At 37.9% G+C, this 23,007-nt stretch overlaps 1 protein-coding gene across 2 annotated transcripts in view; it reads right to left on the minus strand.

Annotated features, from left to right (window-relative positions):
- Positions 1–23,007, minus strand: part of DOK6 (docking protein 6) — a 404,328-nt gene that overhangs the window by 19,145 nt on the left and 362,176 nt on the right. Inside the window, exon 8 of one of the 2 annotated variants that reach the window (XM_061169747.1) lies at positions 4,133–4,449. The exons of the other annotated variant lie outside the window; for it this stretch is intronic. Coding sequence (XP_061025730.1) covers positions 4,442–4,449 — 8 coding nt within the window. The 3' untranslated portion in view covers positions 4,133–4,441. Of the gene's footprint in view, positions 1–4,132; positions 4,450–23,007 lie in introns of those variants that run through there. 2 annotated transcript variants of the gene reach the window in all.

Below are 23,007 nucleotides of genomic sequence, written 5' to 3' on the forward strand. Positions count from 1 at the left end.
CTCATATTCAAAGAAGGAAACCTACTATGCAGCAACAGTTAAAATGTAACACTTTTAAAAGTTTAATTTGCACATCCTTTGGTGTTTGTCGAAGCTGTGAGTCTACTGACTACCTACCTCATGGGCAACAGGGACGGGTGAGAATTCTGCTCTCCTCCGTGAATGCTGTGCCGAATGCAGAATGCTTTCCCTTTGGGGTTTTCTTCAGGAGTGTACTGGTGGGCGCAGCTGTAACTTCTGCTCCGATGCGATCCTGCAGCTCTTGCTGAGGGCCTCTGCTGTGGCCCTGGCCCTGGCCTTCTCTGCCCTTCCCCAGTCCTCCTGGCATAGCATTCAAAGGTCAGGAACGGTTCCTAAACCAGCAGCTACAAAGCTGACCTCCTCCAATGTGGACAAGTTCTCAGACCGAGTACAGGATTTGCATGTCGACTGATCTGGATTTAAATCCTGTTTGCCCTTAATTGGAAGTCACTTAAAGGCCCCAGGTTTTGCATTTTTCAAGCGGGGGGTGGGGGGTGGGGTGGGGTGGGTGGGTGGGTAATAATATCTACCTCATGTTTTAGGCTAAGTAGAAAGTATTTTAAACAGGGTAACACATGTGAAGTTCTTTGCACAGCACTTACTCCTGTAAATGTTCCATACATATTAGCTGTTTATGTTTATGACCATGGAAAAAGATACCCCAGAACAACAAATCTCCAACCTTTCTGGTCACAAAGCATCATCCATTCACTGCAAATCTGCTTTAAGGCTGTGGAGTTAATTCATTAATTTGCTCATGGGGAATGGGTCTAATTATAATATGTGTGGCCACAATTTTATTATGCACAGTTCCTGTTTTTTGGAAGAGGAACACATTGCACTGGAGATGGAAAATGGTGAACGCTGTTGGCAGAGAGACAGATAGGAGCAGCTGCGGTCATTCGATGTCCTGCACATCAGATTGGAAAGGGGCCTGGCAATGCCGCAGGCCTTTCACTTCTGCACTTTGATTCTTCAACAGCACAAATCAGGAGCAGTGGGGTTGCGGTGGGTCTTCTAACAGATTCAGCTTGTTTTATGTTTTTAAAATTATCACGAGATGCAGGATACAAATTAAGATGTTTGATCTGTTTTTAAAAGTGATATTAATATCAAGGTATTTGGCTGTGCTCCTTAAGTCACAGTGTTTTATTTTCAGATACCATAATCATTTGCATAGAAATTAGCATTTTTCATAAATCCTGGAGGACATAAAATGTAGGATAGAAAAGTACAGTTGTATAAGTTTACAACTGTGGAGATTATTTTTCATGCAAATATATTTAATCAATGAAACTGACAATGAAACCAAAAAAGAGTTTTAACCAAATCTTGAAAAGTCTCAAGTTACGTTACCTATCTATCTATCCATCTATCTATCTATCCAAATAGAAAGATAAGATTGAACCCTATAATAGTTGTTTTTAGGTCACAAACTGTAAAATATCAGAAATTTCATGGAGTTCAACCTAAAATACATACATACAGAATTTTAAAATGTGATGATGACAAAGTTTTATGTCGTCTGTCAACTTCATTTGCTTTTATTTAAAGGACTTATTCCTGTAACTATATTCTTACGTTTTAATATAGAAAGAGCTGCAGCACTAATCATATGAACTCCGCGATGCCTCAGACCTTATTCCTAGCCCCAGTTAATGGCTTTGATGCTAATTTTAGCGCACAACTCCATAATATTGTTTTTTATTAAACTTTTTTTCTTTGATGTGTTTCCAATCACAGAAGGAATGCATGTTTGTTGTAGTGAGTGAGACCAGACAATATGAAGATGAACAAAAGTAAAGCGCATCTTCCTTCAACCCCGGGCTAAGGCGTGGCTTTCTCTCTGTGTCGTTTTCCCCTGGGGGCCTGAGATCGCACCTGCCGCCGTGGCCTCCCTCCCTCCCTCCTGGTGCTTTTATATTCTGCCCCCTCAGCTAGGCTTCCCCAGGTGCCCCGAGGCCTGTGACTTGCATGGAGCACATCTCCGTTCTGGTCGCAGCGCCGGGGCACAGGGAGGCCAGCTCACGTCCACTTGCATTCTTACGGGGGTCAGACTTTCAGACTTGACTGCGATGATTTCAGAATTATTAGAGAAGAGAAACTAAAACCCAGCCCCGCCTCCACTTCACCTCCCGCTGTCCGGCCACTCGCCCTGCTGGCCGCGTCCCTGCAAAGGGATTCTGCTTTGTTTACCACAGCGCCACTTTTTGTCCCCTCCCATTCCTCCCCCCCCCCCCCCCCCCCCGCCGCCCCTTCAGGGCCAGTGTAGCCTTAAAAATACACACTTGTTGTTGAACTTGCAGCGCTGTGACCAGGAGCCCCTCACCCAGCCACCTCTTTCACTTCTCTTTCTGGTTGGTACTGGTTTCTGATTGCCGGCCCCCGTATTTTTATCGTCGTCCTTTACGGGTTTTCTCAAGGTCACCCAGCTTTAGGCCAGGGTCTGTCCCTTTCTGTCTCCTGGGGGTCCCTCCCGTCACTCCCCCAACTCTCTGTGGCGGTGCCTCCCTTCCGGGTTATACCCTCCCGGCCGCGGGCCGCATGCTCGCTCAAAGTAGTGACATGTTTATATGTTGCTTTCAGGCTTCAGATAGTTTCACATGTAATTACTTATTTTAATTCTGAAAACGGCACTGAGAAGTAAGAGGGCAGGTGTTCCCACTTGGTGCTCGGAGGAACCGCCTGGGGGCTGGTGTGACACTGCTAGGACCGGTCAGGTGCGTGTGAGGTCTACAACCCAGATTGCGGAACTCCTGGTTGTGCGTTTGCTTCCTCACACTGCACCGTGGGTGTCCTCTGGGCTCTGCTTCGTGGCTTCTGGAACATCAGCTGTCTAATGACAAAGCTCTTTCTAAGTCCCCCTTCCCCCATTTAACTCCCCAAATGAAGTCCAACTCTGCCACTAAAAAAATGCAATCATCTGTATGAATGGTATAGGATATTCTTAGGGAAGTCAGGAGATCTGAGGTTCCTTCCGACTTTACTGTCTTGTCACTCATAAAATGGAACAAAACGGGGCAGAGTTGCTTGGAATTTAAGCGTTCATCAGAATCACCCAAAGGGTTTCCCAAACACAGACTCCTGGGCTCCACCCGTAGAATTTCTGATTTCCAGTAGGTCTGGAATTTGCATTTCTAACAGGTTCCCTGATAATGCTGATCCTGCTGACTTGGGGACCACACTTTAAGAACTGCTGGCCCACATAATTTCTAAGTTCCTGTAAATTTCAACCAGTTGTGATTGGGAGTGACAGTGGTCACCGTCAGTAAGCTGCTGATAAAAGCATGTAGCTTGGCACTTTTTTGAAGATGAGAAACTAAGATGGAGGACGCTCATAACATACCCACCAGCCCCTCCTGACCAGGTCTGCCTAAAGCTTGATGCGAATCCAATATTGGTTCCCTTTTCCGTTTGAACCTATGATGAACTTGAATGGCTAGTGTTTATGTTTTAGAAATTTGTAGAGACATCAAAGCCAATCTGCATGCAATCCGATTTCTGAATGACCTTGTCACTTAGCATAATAATGTTATATAATAACCTGCCTAGTGGTATGAATCTCCAATTACCTAGCCCGCCTTGTAAAATACTGATCCTTAAGGTTGATGATAATGGGACTACAGTGATTGATAAATGGGATTTTATACTGTAATTCTGGGTCTCACCAAAAAGGAATGTATTTGGGCTCTATAGCTAGTTTCTACTCAGGGCAGCAGCTGCAAAATTTATGTTTCTTATCATTCTGCTAGGTTCATGGGTTCTGAGGGAAATAATCCTATTTTCCTGCTTAATAAATATAGGGTAAACTCATTAGTTACACTGAGATTAATCTGGCATTTAGTGCAGACACTAAAATGCATTGCATTGACTATTTGACCTTTTGCAATATTAACAGTTGGAACGGGCTAAAATTGAACATACAGCACAAGTCCAAATAGAATTAGCAGTATGCTCCTGAAAATTTTTATATTTCATTCAGCTGCCTTCCAATAAGAATTTATAGGCAGCAAGACCATCTAAGAAGACAAAAATAAAACTAATTTTCTAAACTGTGTGGATACCATTAAATATATAATTTATTTTACTAATAGAACAAGTAATTTTTTTTTTTTAGTTTTTAAAAAATTTTTTTAAAATTTATTTTTGGCTGTGTGCAGGCTTTCTCTAGTTGCGGTGAGCGGGGGCTACTCTTCGTTGCGGTGCACGGGCTTCTCATTGCAGTGGCTTCTCTTGTTGCGGAGCACGGGCGCGGGCTTCGATAGTTGTGGCACAGGGGCTTAGTTAGTTGCTCCACGGCATGTGGGATCTTCTGAGACCAGGGATCGAACCCGTGTCCCCTGCATTGGCAGGCAGATTCTTAACCACTGCCTCACCAGGGAAGCCCCAAGTAATTCTCTTTGATGAGGGCTTTACTAGGTTAGAGAACTAAAAAAAGCCCAGATAAGAAAGACAGTTAAGTGGATATAATGCAAATTTCAATCTAAAACTTTGAAATACATCCAAGAAATCTTGAAGGAAAAGTAAACAGTAAAGTACACAACCTTTTTTTTTTAGTACACACACACACAAAACATAAACTCAGTTTCAAAAAACAAATAATAATTAAGTGAAATTATTATAATATCTCTTCCCTTAATAATAAAATGAAAAACTTGTTTGAAAGGACAGATACAATTAATGACTTTTCTTCAGAGTTTATTCATATGTTTGTACCCTAAGAAGTTTCAGTTAAGCCTGTGAACCTTTGGTCAAAGCTTCAGGAAAATGTGTATTGCTTGTTAATTGACAGTTCTCAAACATTATCACATATGTGCTTTATGTTAGATCAGAATTTGTTTGGGAGAAGATCTATTTGGAAATACTGTGGCCTATTTGGGTTTCTTCTTTTTTCCTCCCCGTGTGTATGAGAGGTATCTTAACAGTGTTATGGTTTCCTGGAATACTGAAAGAAGATTATTAAACTGTAGAAACAAGTTCAGTCAAAATTATGGCACTGTCTATTTTGCATGTGGCTATGTGTATTTAAAAGGGCTATGTCTATTTTATTTTGCACGGATTATTTCATCAGTAGCCTTATTTCTCGGATCATTACTTCTCATCACTCATTTCTTCCATGAAAACCTTTCAATGGCCTTTATACTCCCACCTTCATCCTCCCCAAAAGGACATAACAGGTGAAATAAAGCCACCATCTAAGTGCTCATGAACTTTCCTCCTCTGAGGTGAAAATACTTTCTTCGGTGATGAGTTTAATGTCTCACCAGCATATATGCCTCCCTTAGATTAGAAACCACAAGTGCAGGAGCTGTGTCTCTTTATGTGCTGTCCAAGTTCTGACTTCTTGATGGCACTTAATCATAGGAATCATTAAATGAGTGAGTGAGAAATTGCTCTACCAAACGCCTCCATTTTGGCAGTAAAAGGATATGAAATAGAGCTTGTTCTGAAGTGCTTCCCTGAAGTGCTTCCAGGATGTAAGGACTCACCTGCCTTTCTGAGCAGAAGTGTATTTTGACCCTCCCCGTGTTGCTAAACTTCTCCATTCTTTATTTTTATCCAACTTTGCAGTTACTCCCTTTGGTAGATACCCTGCACCAAAGTCAGAGTTAGAGAAAATTTATGACACTCATAACACCAATACCAGTTGGCAGTCTGTGTTAATATGTGAGATGGCAGAGCAATTTGTGAATATGAAAAATCTTGGCTTAAGATTTTCTGAGGAAGCTTAAGAGGTACTTTGGGTTCCAGCTCTAAGATAAATAAGTTGTGGGGATGTGATGTACAGCATGGTGACCATGGTCAACAATACTGGATTGTATAGTGGCGAGTTGCTGAGAGAGTAGATGTTAAAGGTTCTCATCACAAGAAAAATAATTTGGTGTTTAATAGCAAAATAAAAAACCAAACCAAAAAACACAAACAGGAAATAGTCTAAATGTTTGACAGTGGGAGTTGGTTGTATCGATTAAACTATAGATCTACTGCTTAGCATATCATATAGCTATTCTAAATGATGATGTACAAGGATATTAATGATGTGGGAGAATGCCCATGACATATTGTTAAGGAAAAGGCTGATTAAAAAGTATTAAAGATAAGATGCACTGAGTAAAAAAATCAAACTAAACAAAACTAAACAAAAAGGCTGCACATATCTTTATACCTAAATACCAACATGATAGTCTCTGGGAGATGCTTTTAAACATTTTATTTTATTCTCATTTCTCACTTTATTCTTAGTTCTCTTTTCTTTCCCCAAATTTTCTTCAATTCCCATACATTATTTTAATCAGAAGTATATGCACTTAAAGATAGATTTAAAATAGTAACTTGCTTGAATAAATATTCTTGGAGAATTTATAATTTTCTAATTATATTGTCCTAAAATATGCCAGATTCTGTTTATTGCCTTGACAACTGCCCATTTGCCCTTTTGTCCTTGTGATAAGAAGCCAGGGTAGAAATCTTTTGATCTCAGGGAAGTTAGGGTTTTCCCTCAGGCAAGGAGATAAATAATGACTAGTAAGCTCGTCACAGCAATTCCTTCCTCTTTGCCAGTTACTTACTTTCCCAGAGTTTCCCAGTGCAGACAGAGTTACCCATAATGTCAAAATTCTGGCCCATGAAATAGAAGACATCTGTGTGGAAATTTGGAAAGATTTCCTTCACTGATTAAAAATTAATAAGCCTCACAGTGGAGAAACTTTGTCTCTTCCTTCTGATTTGTGTTTTGAAAGTAAATGTGATGCCTGGAGCTCTAGCAGTCATCTTGTGAACAAGAGTTACAAGCATGAAGATGGAAAGGAAACTTGCTAAGCACAATAGAACAGAAGCATAGACAGACCCTGGATCCCCAGTGACATCACTGAGCAGCTAAACCAACAAGAGGAGCCAAATGAGGCTTTTTTATATGATAAAGAAATGAACTATTGGTGTAAACCACTGTCAGTTGGTTTTTAACTTACTTGCAGCAAAAAACATTCCTAATTATTAAATGAGGTCCACTAGCAAAATTAGATGGTGGGATTGTAACTATCTTTTTTTAAAAATACTATTAGAGCCCCCTTACAAATTGTTTGAAAAAAAGAGAATATTGTAAACAATGTAATTTAACAGTATTTGTTATAGTGCAGTTTGGGGTAGGTTCTCTTTCCTTTTTTTTTTTTTAATTAATTTTTATTGCAGTATAGTTGCTTTACAATGTTGTGTTAGTTTCTGCTGTGCAGCAAAGTGAATCAATTATACGTATACGTATATCCAGTCTTTCTTAGATTTCCTTCCCATGTAGGTCACCACAGAGCAAGGAGTAGGTTCTCTTTCCTAACAGTGGTCACTAAGATGTGGTTTCCCTTGAGATCAAGCAAACTTGGGGCTAACCTCTTTTTGCAAGGGGATGGAGGACAGGAGATGGATTCCTGCTGTCCTCTGGTCCCTGTGCCAGGAGACGCTGACTCGCCCAGCTGTAGCACAGTAAGCCTTAGGGGTGACACTGGCCCTACGTGTGCTGCCCGCGTAAGGCTCAGCTGCTAGCCTCCCCCTCAGGCTTGAACTTTCAACTCGAAAATAATACGAATGTCGATTTCAAAAAAGTAAAAAGAGAAAACTTGAGTGGCCTTTCTTAAACTATGAAAAAATATTTGTCCTTGATAGTTTCTTGGCAATTCAATTCCCAACTATGCGGTACTTGAACAAGAGTCCGGTATTCTCTAGCATAGAGGTGACCCCAAATGTGCAGTGTTCTCTACGGATTAGCCCAAAATGTGATGAAAAGTATAACAGCCAGAGAGTCAGAGATGCGGTGATAGTTCTGGGAACTTGAGTATCTAGTCGGATGGCTGTTTTGGTTTCCTACTGCTGCTGTAACAGATGGCCACAAATTTAACGGCTTAGAACAACACAGATTATCCTCTTGCAGTCCTGGAGGCTGGAGTCTGAAATGAACATCCCTGGACAGAAAGGTCAGCAGGGCCGCGCTCCCTCCGGACTGTTTCCTTGCCTCTTCCTGCTCCTGGAGGCCGTCCTCATTTTTGGCTCATGACCCCACTGGCACATTACTTTTAGGGCCCCTCTGGATAATCCATCTGTCTCACCACTCAAGATCCTTAACTGAATCAGCCCTGCGAAGTCCCTTTGTCATGTAAGGTTCTGGGGATGCGGAAGTGATGGGCGTCGTTGGGGAACCATTATCCAGCTCACCACAAGAGCCTTAGACAGTTACGTAAAAATCATACTGATACTAGTTGAACCCATATTGTGTTCCACACACTATTTATTCTAAGGCCTTGAAAACAGGAGAAAAAAGTGAATATTTAAGAGGAAAAAACATGAACTCACTTAATATTTGTATCCTTAGGTGATAAGTACTAAAATTATTCTCATTTGACAGATGAAGATAATAAAGTACAGAGAATTTAGTTTACCTGAGATCATAATGCTTGTAAGGGGAAGAGTCCTAAACAAGAACCCCTACTCTTCCTCTCCATGCTACATGCCACCTTGACCTCTTGGGGCTGGAGTTTCATGGGTTGTTGGGAGGGTATAATAGAACTAGATACTCTCTGTATTTCAAGTTCTAATGGATTCTTTCCAACCCAAGGATGTAAATATATTTTGCCCAATGAGAAAAATTCCAAAGGTATGTTAGTTGTAGCAACAAAATCATTAAAATAAATGTTTCAGAGTCATGTATTATGTTGTTTGGAAAGAGTGTAGTGTAGGGGAAAAGTCGTATTTCTTAAAATACAAACTTCATCAAGATATTAGTAGTGACATTTCTAAGCTGGTCAGAATGACTGAACTATTCAGAAGTTGAGTCTGAGAGGCCAGATTATATAACAGGTCACTGTAAAAAAGATACCCCATGTCTTTCAGAGGCCATTTTCATAAATGAATTTTAAAAATCTAGCATTCTGAAACTATTATGATGTCAGAATAGAAAAAAGTCTGGAGAAAAGAAGATATTCACGTGAACTTTTTTAACAAAATTATGAATTCTGACAAAATAAAGTAACAAAGCTTTTTGTGTTAAGGCAGGTCTATTAGACATGTATACAGGCAGAGTGCATGGGATGAATCATGTTCAATAATAGCACTTAATATCTTTCCCAGAAACATAATGGGTAATTTTTGAAGCATAAGTGATTTCTGAAAAGAGGAACTAAACAGAGGCAAAATAAATGTTGACATAATGTAACTTCTTTGTTATAAGCAATTTGAAAATATAACGGGGAAGAGCAGAATGTAATTGTAATATAGAATATATTTTAAAATCCCATTTAATGAGAAGCCATTTGGTAGGTAGTGTACCTAAAGAAAAATATTAACATACTTTGAAATTAGGGAAATTCATAGATTAGTGGCTTTAGATTTCATTTACTGTTTCAATGCAGTAGAAAAAGGAAGCCAAATTGAATGGCTCCAAATTTTGTGTTTTTATAGCACATACAGAGATAAAGAAAAACTAAAAATAGTAAAAATAACTCCATAAAGATAAGCTGAACTGTAAATGTTTCTTTCCTGCTGATTTTAATTTGTTGCCTTAAAATTGTATATGCTGGGAACTAACTCCGACCCCTTGAAAGACAGCCATTATAATTACTTCTATTTGCTTTTATATTAAAGTCAAATGGCTTGGAGAATGAAGCTGTGTGGCTAAGTTTAGAGGGTTTCTCAGCTGATGATATCTGAGACCGAACCAGTCAAGTGTGAGAAAACTGTAATAGAGGCTTGGCCATCAGGGCATCATGGAAATGATGGACTCTCACGGTAGAATCACACCTGAGACTTATTATGCTGTGTCTTCCACAAATGACTGAAGCAGCCTGATTACTCAGGACGTGGATTCTACGCGATAAAAACATCACATTTCAATCCCATGGCCAAAACTTGTTGTTAAAGTAGTTTCATTTTAGAGCTAACTAACTTATTGAGGGCACTTCATGATCTTGGATGCCCATCAAGCAAATATCGGAGACACTCAAGCAATGCTAAGGAAGTATAGGTATCTTTCTTTTTATATGGAAATTGATGGAAAAACATTTCATACCTTTTTTGATCTTTTTCAGAATGAACAATTTCAGTGATTTCAGAATGGCAAGCGCTTTTCAAAGCCCATTTGTTGCCTTTTGGGCCATAGGCAAGCCAGAGTTAATGACTTCATTTTTTTACGAAACAAGGTTAGGTGTTCTCAGATTTAAAAATACTTAATTTTTCTCAGCTAGTTTGCAGAATATTGCTGCTGACAAAAAAACTTCTAAAAAAAATAGTTTCTAATTTTGTGGTATCTTAATGGATTTTGGATGAACAAGATAAAAGTGTTTAAGATTCAAATGAAATGTTTCCTTTTAGCTCACAACTCCAATTTCTTGCTTGCAGGTCAATATATTAGTAATAATAGTAATAATTAGTAGTAATAGTAGAAAAATGATCACAGCATTAATTGTAAGTTTACTATGTACTAGGATTTATGGTTTCTTTAAACACATTAAATTCTGTTTACAAGCCAGTGACTTCCTAAAAAGATTTTTAGTTCTATTTTGCACATTAGGAAACAGACAATATGGTAGTTAAGTTTTCTGCCCATGATTGCATAGCTAGTACTCCAACAAGGTTGGTTTGGCTTCAGAACCAATGCCCTCATCCCCTCTAGAAGCTAAAAAACATAAAGTGAAAATGGTTGTCTCTATAACCTAAAAACTTAGAAACAACAGTAAGTGGAATATTTCTTTCTAAATTTTATAATATTAATAATACTATTAATAATGAATAACATGATACTATTGTTTTAGCTTATTTAAGAGATTCCAAAAGTATACAAAACAGAAAACAAAAAAATTCTGTTCTCCTAAAATCTGGTAAGATCAACTTCTGGCATTTTAGATAACCTGAATTTTCACAAAGATTTGAAGACATATTCTAATGTGCAAGTGTTATGTAATTAATACAGTTAATTTTTAAATTATGATTTTACTCTTTTGAGCAGTTTTAGCTTCACAGCAAAACTGAAGTGAAGGTGCAGAGATTTCCCATAAACCTGCTGCCCCTACACATGCACATCTTCTCCCCCATTATCAACATCATGCACCAAAATGTTACATTTGTTACAACAGATTAACCTACATTGATACATCATAATCCCTCAAAGCCCATAGTTTACTTTAGGGTTCATTCATGGTGTTGCACATTCTATGGGTTTGGACAAATATGTATAAAGACATGTATCCATCATTATGGTATCATCCAGAGTATTTTCACTGCCCGAAAAATCCTCCTTGCTCTGCCTATTCATCTTCCCCTTGACCAACCCCTGGCAACCACTGATCTTTTTACTGTCTCTCTAGTTTTGCCTTTTCCAGAATGTCATATAGTTGGAATCATAAGTACATAGTCTTTTCAGACTGGCTTCTTTCTCTTGGTAATATGCATTTGAGGTTCTTCCATCTGTTTTTATGGCTTGATAACTCATTTATTTTTAGCCTGGAATAATACTGTGTGGATATACCACAGTTTATCCATTCACTAGGTTGCTTCCACGTTTTGGCAATCATGAATAGAGCTGCTATTAACATCTGTGTGCAAGTTTTTGTGTGGATGTAAATTTCCACTTCTTTTGGGTAAATATCAAGAAGCATGAATGCTGGATTGTATGGTAAGAGTATGCTTAGTATTTTAAGAAACAGCCAAACTGTCTTCCAAAGTGGCTGTATCATTTTGCATTCCCCAGCAATGAATGAGGGTTCCTGTTGCTCCACATCCTCACCAGCATTTGCTGTTGTCAGTGTTCTGGATTTTGGCCATTCCCCAGTGAGTGGAATTCCGTTGTTTTACTTTGCATGACATATAATATGGATCATCTTTTCATATGCTTACTTTCCATCTGTATATCTTCCTTGGGGAGGTGTCTGCTAAGACTATTGGCTCATTTTTAATCAGGCTGTTTCCTTTTGTTGAGTTTGAGTTCCCTTTATATTTTAAATGATAGTCCTTTTTAGATGTACCTTTTGCAAATTTATTCTCCCAGTCTGTGGCTCGGCTTCTCATTCTCTTGCCATTGTCTTTCATAGAGCACAAGTTTTTCATTTTAATGAAGTCCAGCTTATCAATTATTTCTCTCATGGACCATGGCTTTGGTGTTGTATCGAAAAAGTCATCGCCAGACCCAAGGTCATCTAGGTTTTCTCCTATGCTATCTTCTAGGAGTTTTGTAAGTGTTATGTTTTGCATTTAGGTCTGTGATCCATTTTGAGTTCACTTTCATGAAGGGTGTAGAGTCTGTGTCTAGTTAAACTTTTTTGTGTGTGTGTGTGCATATGGATGTCCAGTTGTTCCAGCACCATTTGCTGAAAAGACTATCCTTGCTCCATTGTGTTGGCTTTGCTCCTTTGTCAAAGATCTATTTCTGGGCTCTCTATTTTGTTCCATTTACCTATTTGCCTATTTTGCTAATACCAAACTGTGTTGAGTACTGTAGCTTTATAGTAAGTCCTGTAAGTCTTGAAGTTGGAGAATGTCATCCTTCAATCTTGTTCTTTTCCTTCAATATTGTGTTATCTATTCTGGGTCTTTGCCTCTTCACATAAACTTTGGGATCAGTTTGTCAATCCTATGAAATAAATCACTGGCATTTTGATTGGGAAAGCATAGAATCTCTACATCAATTTGGGAAGAACTAGAATCTTTACAATTTGAGTCTTCCTAGCCATGAACATGGACTATTTTTCCATTTATTTACTTCTTCTTTGATTTTCTTTATTATATGTTAATGTAAATGGTACTGTGGCTTTAATTTCAGATTCCACTTTTTCATTGCTGGTATATGGGAATGCAATTGACTTTTCTGTATTAACTTGTATCTTGCAGCTTTGCTAATTACTTACTCATTTCAGGAGTTTTGTCAATTCTCCCAAATTTTCTGCATTGATGATCATGTCATCAGAGAACAAAGACAGTTTTATTTTTTCCTTCCCAATCTACGTACTTTTAATTTCCTTTTCTTACTGCATTAGCTACTATACTACTTCAGTATAATATTGAAAAGAAGTGTAAAGGGTGACATCCTTGTCTTGTACCTGATCTTACTGGGGAAGCTTCTAGTTTCTCACTCTTAAGTAAGTGTGATGTTAGCTGTAGATTTTTTGTAGATGTTCTTATTAAACTGAGCAAGGTCCCCTCCAGTCCCAGTTTACTGAAAGTTTTTATAATAATTGGGTGTTGGATTTTGTCAAAAGCTTTTTCTGTGTCTACTGATATACTCATTTGATTTTTCTTTTTTAGACTGTTGATGTGATGGATTGCATTAATTGAGTTTCAATTGTTGAACCAGACCTGGGATATAAATCCTTGTTGGTTAAAAACAGATAATTTTTAAAATTATTTTTAACCATTTTATTGAAAAATAAAACATAGATACAGAAAACCACATGAAAGAAAAGTATAGTTTACGGAATTATTATAAAGAGAACACAATTAAAACCATCATTCAGGTTAAGTAACGGAACTTTGTCTCCCACCCAAAACCCTTCTAGTTGCCCATCCCAATAACAGTCCTCTCTCTCCTTCCAGAATAACCACTATCCTGGCATCTATCGTAATCACTTCCTTATATTTCTCTATCGTTTTACCACTCAAGCATGCATTCCTAGACACTGTAGTTCATTCTTGCCCGTTTTAAAAACTTAAATATATCTTTTATGTCTCTTTTAATCCAAAGGTTCTCTCTTTGTCACTTTATTTACCTTACATTATCTGTTAAAGATACTGGACTGACTGACCTGTAGGGTTGAGTTGCCCACAGGCTGGATTCACTGTTGCACATTTATGGTGGTCAATATATTCTTCTCCTCTCTTTGTTTGCTGAAAATTAGGTGTATACAGAGACTTGATCAGATTTCAGGTTTGAAAATGATTTTTGACTAAAATGCCAAATTAACTCAATGGGGGAAATGAAGTTTTTTTTTGAACAAATTGTGCTGCAACAACTTTAGTATCTATATAGATTTTTTAAATCCTCTATTCCTACTTCACTCCATGTAGAAAAGTCAATTTGAGGTGAATCAAATACCTAAATGTAAAAGTGAGACCCATAGAGCTTTTAGAAGAAAACATAGAAGCCTATCATTGTGTTCTTGAGGTAAGCAACTTTTTCTTAGGGAGGACTTAGTAAAGCACAAACCTTTGAAGAAAACAATGTGAAATCAGAGTTTTCCAAAATTAAAAATTTCTGCTCCACAAAGGACTCCATTAAGAAAGTATAGAGGCAACCCATAGTAAGGGAAAGAATTTGCAATACTTATATTAGACAAACAACTTATATCAAGAAAATATAGGGAACACCTACAAAACAAAACTAAGACCTAAAACCCAGTTTTGAAAAGAGCAAAAGCCTTGAACAGACACTTTAGAAAATTAGATAGACAGTGGCCAATGGGCACATGGAAAGATGTTCAACTTTATTACTCATGTCAATGCAAATAAAAAAACGAGATAGAACAACACACCTGCTAGTATCACTAAAGTTAAAATCTTGAAATACCAAATACTGACTAGGATGGGAAACAACTGGAACTACACTCCCATCTGAATGGCTGAAATAGAAGAGACCGACAACATCAAATGTTGAAGAAGCAACTCTCACAAGTGGTTGGTGGGAATGTAAAATAACAACGTTTGGGAGTTTCCTACAAAGTTAAACACACATCCAACTTATTACCTAGTGATTCCCCACCAATTATTTACCCAAGAGAAATGAAAACGTGTGTCCAAAAAAAGACTTGTATGAGATTGTTTTTCACAGTCTTGCTCATGATAATGAAAACTGGGAACAATCCACAAGATGGTCAGTAAGAGAGAGGATTAACAAATTGTGGTATATTCATACAATGGAATAATATTCAATGTTACTGGACAATAATGGGACAGTATTCAGTAAAAAACAAAGCACTAAACCACACAACAATACAAATAAATATCAAAAGTTTGTTGAGAGAAGGAAGCCAGACACAAAATAATATACAATGTCTGATTGCATTTTTAGAAGTCTAAGAACAAGTTAAATAGATTTGATGGTGATCGAGTTCAGGAAGGAGTTGTTTGGTGGTGGGGAATTTGACTGGAAAGTTTCACAAGTGAACTTTATGAGGTGATAGAAATGTTCTATATCTTGTTTAGGTGGTGGTTATGTGAGTAATTTCAAACCTCAAAGATGTGAAATTAACGATCTATAAATATCTTATTTATGTAAATTATAACTCGATAAAAAGTTAATATGGGAAAACAAAAATAAATAAGTCAATCAAGTTGGCTTATTATATGAGTCTGTATAAAACTCCAGGGTATAAGCTGTGATGAAAATCTGAGTCAAGAATCATATTTAAAGAAGAAAATTGCATGGAGGCAGCAACCTTATTTTTCTGGTTCACTAATGCCTGCTTTAATAAACATTTGATGAAAGAATGAACAAAAAGAAGAAATGAATATAAGACAGTGATAGTCACTGTGAGGAAGTAAAAAGATACTGCCCCTAACTACTAGAGAACATACCATTTGTAATACAAACTATGAAATAGTGTCATATAAGAAAAGAAAGAAATGTGATGGCAGTTCAAAAAAGGAAGACATTATATCCAGTTGGGGGAGCCAGTGGTACAGAAGGCCTTAGTAGAAGTAGAAGATAACTTATTTATGGAAATATTTATTAACAATTACTTGTATCATTTATTTTTTATATTCTTTTAAAAATTAGTATATTAAAAATTTTGAGCTATTTTTCCCCTAGCACTAACAAAATAGAAGATTCTTGCCCTTTTTTTGGTTTACATTCTTCCTTTATACAGGTATTTTTTAAAGGTTAATGTCATTTCAAGATGTTAGTATCCCAAGGTGACATTCTGACATTTTTATAGTTTTCCTGAATGAAAATTAAAAAGTTACTTTAAAGAGGCAACTTAGTAAATGAGACATGGCTTATATAGCATGTGCTAAATAGTTTTCAGGTAAGAGGAACAAAAATGTGAAAAAAATGGAAGTAAAGCAAGCAATGATACATACTTTCCTAATTGTTTTATTTTTTTCACATTTAATATGCAGTTGGTGGGTAACATTATCTGACTACAGTGATGGTGGCATTTTATTCCCATGAAAAGGATACAACTCTTTTTTTAGAGACTCTTAGAAGAATTATACCACAGCAATGCCACAAAGAATTTTAAAATCATGTCTTGTTCCTTTCAATTGGTGAGAAGACCTGTCCCTTGGGGTGGGTTTTGTGCAGGTGTAAATCATTGGTTTCTAATTCATTTCTGGTAAATATAGGCAGGTCTGTCTACCAGGAGGTAACATAAAAATTGAAAATAAATTAATCTCTATAAAATTACTGAATCAACAGGTGCAATTTCCAGAAAGAGTAATCACCATAGCCCAGCTGAGTTGTCATGAGACAAGAGCTGTTTTCAAGAATCTTACTAAAAAATATTCACACGACCCAGGATGCTTTTAATCTGAACTATACCTTCTGCTCAAGACACCACCCTCAGGAGGAGTCATGAAACATCAAATAGCTTCAATAGTCTAGGCTGCCCCAAACTAGGCTATGAGGATGACAAGCCATTGCTACCTGGAGTCTTGTAGCTGGCCTGACAGTTTGGGGTTCTGACTAGGACTTCCTTCTCTGGAATAGTGCTGAGTCCCTATTTTGACATGTACATTTCCTAAGCACATTCATGATAGGGAATTTCAACAAGTTGTCAGTGACTTTAATTTTTCTATAAACTTTATTTTGGGAGCAAGACTGGTCTGTTTTGAAATTGATTTGTGCCATGTATTGTGCTTAGCAAATTCTACTTTTAAGGATATGTGCGTTCGTATGTCAGACCCTCCCAGGCTGAGAAAGTTCCATCAAAGATGGTGGTCTTACGTTCTAAGAAGGCTGGTGTACAGGTGAAAGCTGACAGAAAAGGCTGTCATTTCTGCCAGAGCCACATGTTAGACTCACATAGAGTAAAATAAATTAATTAGAAGTGAGGGGAAGGGTGAATATCATCAGAGACAAATTCACAGTGACAATTTTTTCATTATGTGGATTGGCAGAATTTGGATTAGAGAAACTGGGAACGTGGGTCCCAAAGATTCCTGAAAAGCAAGCCATGCTCATTTGTGTGTTTCCAGGACCCTTCTCTGGATTTCTTCTCCTGCTTCCCATTATCCTGTTACGAGGCTCACCTTGAAGTGACAGGGATTCATCTCTGTCTAATCCACTAGTTGGGACTCTGGCCACAGCAAGCTTTCCCTACACTGTCCACCACTCAGACGATCGCTGTGACATTTCCCTTCTCTTCTCTCTCAAAGAAATACTCAGGCAGAAAGTTCATTCTTCTAGAAAGTGCTGCAGGCCCTCAGTTCCAGGATGACTGCAGTTCACAGTTTGGTGACTAGCTCTCTCCCTACGTGGTTCAGGATGGCCTTCCACAGCCTGATTACTCAGAGGAAAAATAAGCCTGGGCAGATACATGGAGCTGTTTCTCTCTTCTTTCCCACTTGTTAGGAGGTAGCTAAAAGCAGATAAAACTTCTCATTAAAGACCTTTACTTTGAGTGCAGCAAGACTTTGTACTTACCCTGCCTGCCAAATGGGTAAAATTCCCAAACCGTGGTGTCATTAAGTGAATCAGTTTGTATAATAAGGAACTTCGTTATACGGAAGACCTGGCACTCTGCCTAGTGCACAGTCAGTGCTCAGTAAACATTTGTTAAATGAATATAAGCATTAGAGAATTGGACCCCTGTTCTCCCGTTGCGCGAGGGCAATGTTGTTCCGAGCTTTCTTATCTTTATTTCTGCTTTCTCTGGTGATCAGGTCGTGCTGTTTTTCAGTGGATTGCTATTAAATTTTGCAAATGTTTGTACCCGCTGTTTCATAGTTCAAATTCTTAGCTCCATGGAACTATCCCCATATCCTTCATCACATGTTTAAAGAGACTGAAGGATTTCTACAGCCATTGTTAAGCATATTCTGAGTGAGGTAGATTGGAGGGCTGAGCATGCTAAGCTTAAATGACCTTGGCTACATCTGGTCCGTATTTCACAGGAGAACTCTACAGTTCAGAGAGGGTGATCAACTTGTCCAAGGTTGTACGAGAAGCTATGACAGAACTGGGATGAAAGCCCAGGTCTGTTGACCTCAATAGGATCTGATGACAGTAGGGTCGGAGAGTATTACGTTACTCAAGTTATTTCGCATACCTGTTCTGAAATCCTAGAGCTTACATCTCAGTCTGTAAAATATGACGTGTTGTCACTACTTCTACTACCAGTAATCTTAAGCCACGGTAGTACTTCATTTGAAGAAATGGTATCACTGGATTTTAAAGCTGAAAAATCAAAATGATGAGGAGAAAAGCATATTTCGGTGGATCTGAAAATAGACATTCACTTTCCAGAGAATAACTTTCTCCTTTGCCTAACGATGCATACCTCTGCTAGGGAGATAATGCTTACTCCAGAACACCGCAAAAACTAGATACTTTTTTGCAGAAACCAAGCTAAAACGTATTGGATATTAAAACTATATGCTATTGAATAGTACTGGCCACGTTTGTTGGGCTAGAAACGAAGATGGAACCAAGCTGATAGGAAAAGTGGGCAGGAGCCAAGTGACCACAAGACAACCATCTCTTACTTGTTTAAATAGAACATACTAATTTTCAATGGAGACTATTCTAGTTTTTCTATAACTTGCATCATTTTAAAATTATTTCCCAGAAGGATTATTTACCAAATGATCAAGGACAACAAAACCTAAATGAGCATGTAATGTGTTGTAATTACAGAGCTCAAAGAATTGAGTGTTTTTATTCTTGATGGGTCAGATTCCCTCGCATACCAGGATCTGGTTCACAAAGGCGATGCAGCACACTGCACGACCGCACATATGCTAAATATAGACAACCAAGATCTAGATATCTTCCATATATTTTAAAAGGAATGTAAAACATTCTTACATAGAATGTGCTTCAGCTAGATAGCACAATCAATTATAAACATGTTCTAGATTTTATAATGTAATTCTCAAAAACAACTTTTTTTTAAATAAATAAATTTATTTAAAAAAAAAGATTTGCATGCATGTCAACTCCTCTACCACTGTGCCCCCTCCCCCAGGGCAGGAGGCTTCTCTGTATCCACTGTGCCTGGCCCAGGTGGAAAGTAGGACGTCAGTAAATGTTTTTTAAATGAACAAATCCAGATAGGGCATCCACCAGTGTTGGAAATTCCAAAAGACAAAATTAAAGGCACCAAAGACAAATGGACAGATGTGAACAATGTGAACACCTTATGTCACCATTGGCTCCCTGGTCCTCTGCTCCAGACACTTTGTTATCTAAAGGCTAGATGTTCAATGATCTAGGCCATGGCTGTCAGCTTGGTTCTGCATGTGGAATGAAATAGGAGGGGAGAGAGAATACGGAGGCCCAGAGAGGAGAGCCGCAGAAGGTTTGGGGACGGAAATGGAAGTCCCAGCCATCAAGGTTACAAGTTTACACAAGAGAGAGCCTGGCTGCCTAGACACCTGAGAAACAGCAACTGTTTAAATGGCAGAGGTGCTCAGTGCTTCTTCAGCCGCATTAGGAGACATCCTCTTCTTTGACAGTATCCCTGATCATGGGTAACAGAGGGCTTGGGGTGTAACCTGTGCTCTGCTCAACTCTGAGGACGTGGGGTTTGTCATTCTGCTGCAGCAGCAAAGGGAAATTAGTGGTGCATTTCAGTAATAGGCAGATTATTATGTTACAGGGGATGTGCAGTGTCTTTGCATCTTAGAAACAGTATCTTCAGACTCACATTGCAGCCTCTGCTGATGTGCTCACAGCTGTGTAGGGACCTCAGTGGCAGAATATCTGCTGGATATTCAAATTAAGAAGAACAAGTGTTTAAAAATTTATTTTGAACTTGAGATTCAGGTAGTCCCAGCTGAAATCTTAGTGGTTAGCCATAGCTACATTTGGAAAAAACTAGGTTTAATATATTTAACCTGGTTGGATATTACTAGTAAATTGATACATATTTCAGCAAAAGAAATATTGCAAAGTACGTTTGTATAAATGTTTCTTAAAATGTTATTTTTTGCAACTCTGACAATCTGTGTATGTTCAGTTGCACACCCCACCTCTACCACAGTGCAAAACAGGCGCAGTTACACTTTCAGTTATAAAAGAATAAGTTTTGGGGATCTGATGTACAGCATGGTGATTGTAGTTAACAATACTGTATTACGTACTTGAAAGTTGCTAAGAGAGTAGATCTTAAATGTTCTTACCACAAAAAAGAAAGGGTATTTCCATACGAATTGTAAAATTTTTTGTTCTAATTCTGTGAAGAATGCCATTGGTAGTTTGATGGGGAATGCACTGAATCTGTAGATTGCTTTGGGTAGTATAGTCATTTTCACAATATTGATTCTTCCAATCCAAGAACATGGTATATCTATCTCTCCATCTGTTTATGTCATCTTTGATATCTTTCATCAGTGTTTTATAGTTTTCTGCATACAGGTCTTTTGTCTCCTTAGATATGTTTATTCCTAGGTATTTTATTCTTTCTGTTGTGATGGTAAATGGAATTGTTTCCTTCATTTCTCTTTCTGATTTTTCGTTTTTAGTGTAGAGGAATGCCAGAGATTTCTGTGCATTAATTTTGTATCCTGCAACCTTAACAAATTCACTGATTAGTTCTAGTAGTTTTCTGGTGGCATCTTTAGGATTATCTATGTATAGTATCATGTCATCTGCAAACAGTGACAGTTTTAATTCTTCTTTTCCAATTTGTATTCCTTTTATTTCTTTTTCTTCTCTGATTGCCATGGTTAGGACTTCGAAAACTATGTTGAATAAGAGTGGCGAAGGTGGACATCCTTGTCTTGTTCCTGATGTTAGTGGAAATGCTTTCAGTTTTTCACCATTGAGTATGATGTTCACTGTGGCTTTGTCATATATGGCCTTTATTATGTTGAGGTGGGTTCTCTCTATGCCCATTTTCTGGAGAGTTTTTATCATAAATGGATGTTGAATTTTGTCAAAAGCTTTTTCTGCATCTATTGAGATGATCATATGGTTTTTATTCTTCAATTTGTTAATATGGTGTATCACATTGATTGATTTGTGTATGGAAACACAAAAGACCCCGAATAGCCAAAGCAGTCTTGAGAAAGAAAAATGGAGCTCAAGGAATCAGGCTCCCTGACTTCAGACCATACTACAAAGCTACAGTAATAAAGACAGTATGGTACTGGCACAAAAACAGAAATATAGATCAATGGAACAGGAGAGAAAGCTCAGAGATAAACCCACGCACATATGGTCACCTAATTTATGACAAAGGAGGCAAGAACATACAATGGAGAAGAGACAGCCTCTTCAATAAGTGGTGCTGGGAAAACTGGACAGCTACATGTGAAAGAATGAAATTAGAACACTCCCTAACACCATACACAAAAATAAACTCAAGATGGATTAAAGACCTAAATGTAAGGCCAGACACTAGAAAAGTCTTAGAGGAAAAAATAGGCAGAACACTGTATGACATAAATCACAGCAAGATCCTTTTTGACCCATCTCCTAGAGAAATGGAAATAAAAACAAAAATAAACAAATGGGACCTAATGAAACTTAAAAGCTTTTGCACAGCAAAGGAAACTATAAACAAGATGGAAAAGACAACCCTCAGAATGGGAGAAAATATTTTCAAATGAAACAACAGACAAAGGATTAATCTCCAAAATATACAAACAGCTCATAGAGCTCAATATCAAAAAAACAAACAGTTCAATTAAAACATGGGCGGAAGTCTTAAATAGACATTTCATTAAAGAAGAAGACATACAGATGGCCAAGAGGCACGTGAAAAGCTGCTCAACATCACTAATTATTAGAGAAATGCAAATCAAAACTACAATGAGGTTTCACCTCACACTGGTCAGAATGGCCAGGGTGTGGTGAAAAAGGAACCCTCCTGCACTGTTGGTGGGAATGTAAATTGATACAACCACTATGGAGAACAGTACAGAGGTTCCTTAAAAAATTAAAAATAGAACTGCCATATGACCCAGCAATCCCACTACTGGGCATATACCCTGAGAAAACCATAAATCAAAAAGACATGTGCCACAATGTTCACTGCAGCACTATTTACAATAGCCAGGACATGGAAGCAACCTATATGTCTATTGACAGATGAATGGATAAAGAAGACGTGGCACGTATATACAATGGAATATTACTCAGCCATAAAAAGAAACAAAATTGAGTTATTTGTAGTCTATGGACCTAGAGTCTGTCATACTGAGTGAAGTCAGAAAGAGAAAAACAAACACTGTATGCTAACACATATATATGGAATCTAAAAAGAAAAAAAAATGGTACTGATGAACCTAGTGACAGGGCAGGAATAAAGACATAGACATAGAGAATGGACTTGAGGACACGGGATGGGGGAGGGAGAAGCTGGGGCAAAGTGACAGTAGCATTGACATATATACACTACTGAATGTAAAATAGATAGCTAGTGGGAAGCAGCAGCATAGCACAGGGAGATCACCTTGGTGCTTTGTGATGAGCTAGAGACGTGGGATAGGGAGGGTGAGAGGGGAGGCTCAAGAGGGAGGGCATATGGGGACATATGTATGCATATGGCTGATTCACTTTGTTGTACAACAGAAACTAACACAGTATTGTGAAGCACTTATATTCCAATAAAGACCTATTTTTTTTTAAAAAGGGTAATTATGTAAGGAGATGAGGGTGTTAGCCAATGCTATGGTGATAATCATTTCTCAATATAATGTGTATCAAATCAACACACACACCTTAAACTTTCACAATGTTATATCTTCATTATGTATCTCATACAAAAAAATTTGAAAACTAAAATAAAATGAAAACAGGTGTACAGTTAAAATTGATGGTTTCTTATCTTGGGTCATTGCAAGATAAGAGAT

The sequence above is a fragment of the Eubalaena glacialis genome, chromosome 15 (genome assembly GCF_028564815.1).
Source record: "Eubalaena glacialis isolate mEubGla1 chromosome 15, mEubGla1.1.hap2.+ XY, whole genome shotgun sequence".
Classification (NCBI taxonomy): domain Eukaryota; kingdom Metazoa; phylum Chordata; class Mammalia; order Artiodactyla; family Balaenidae; genus Eubalaena; species Eubalaena glacialis.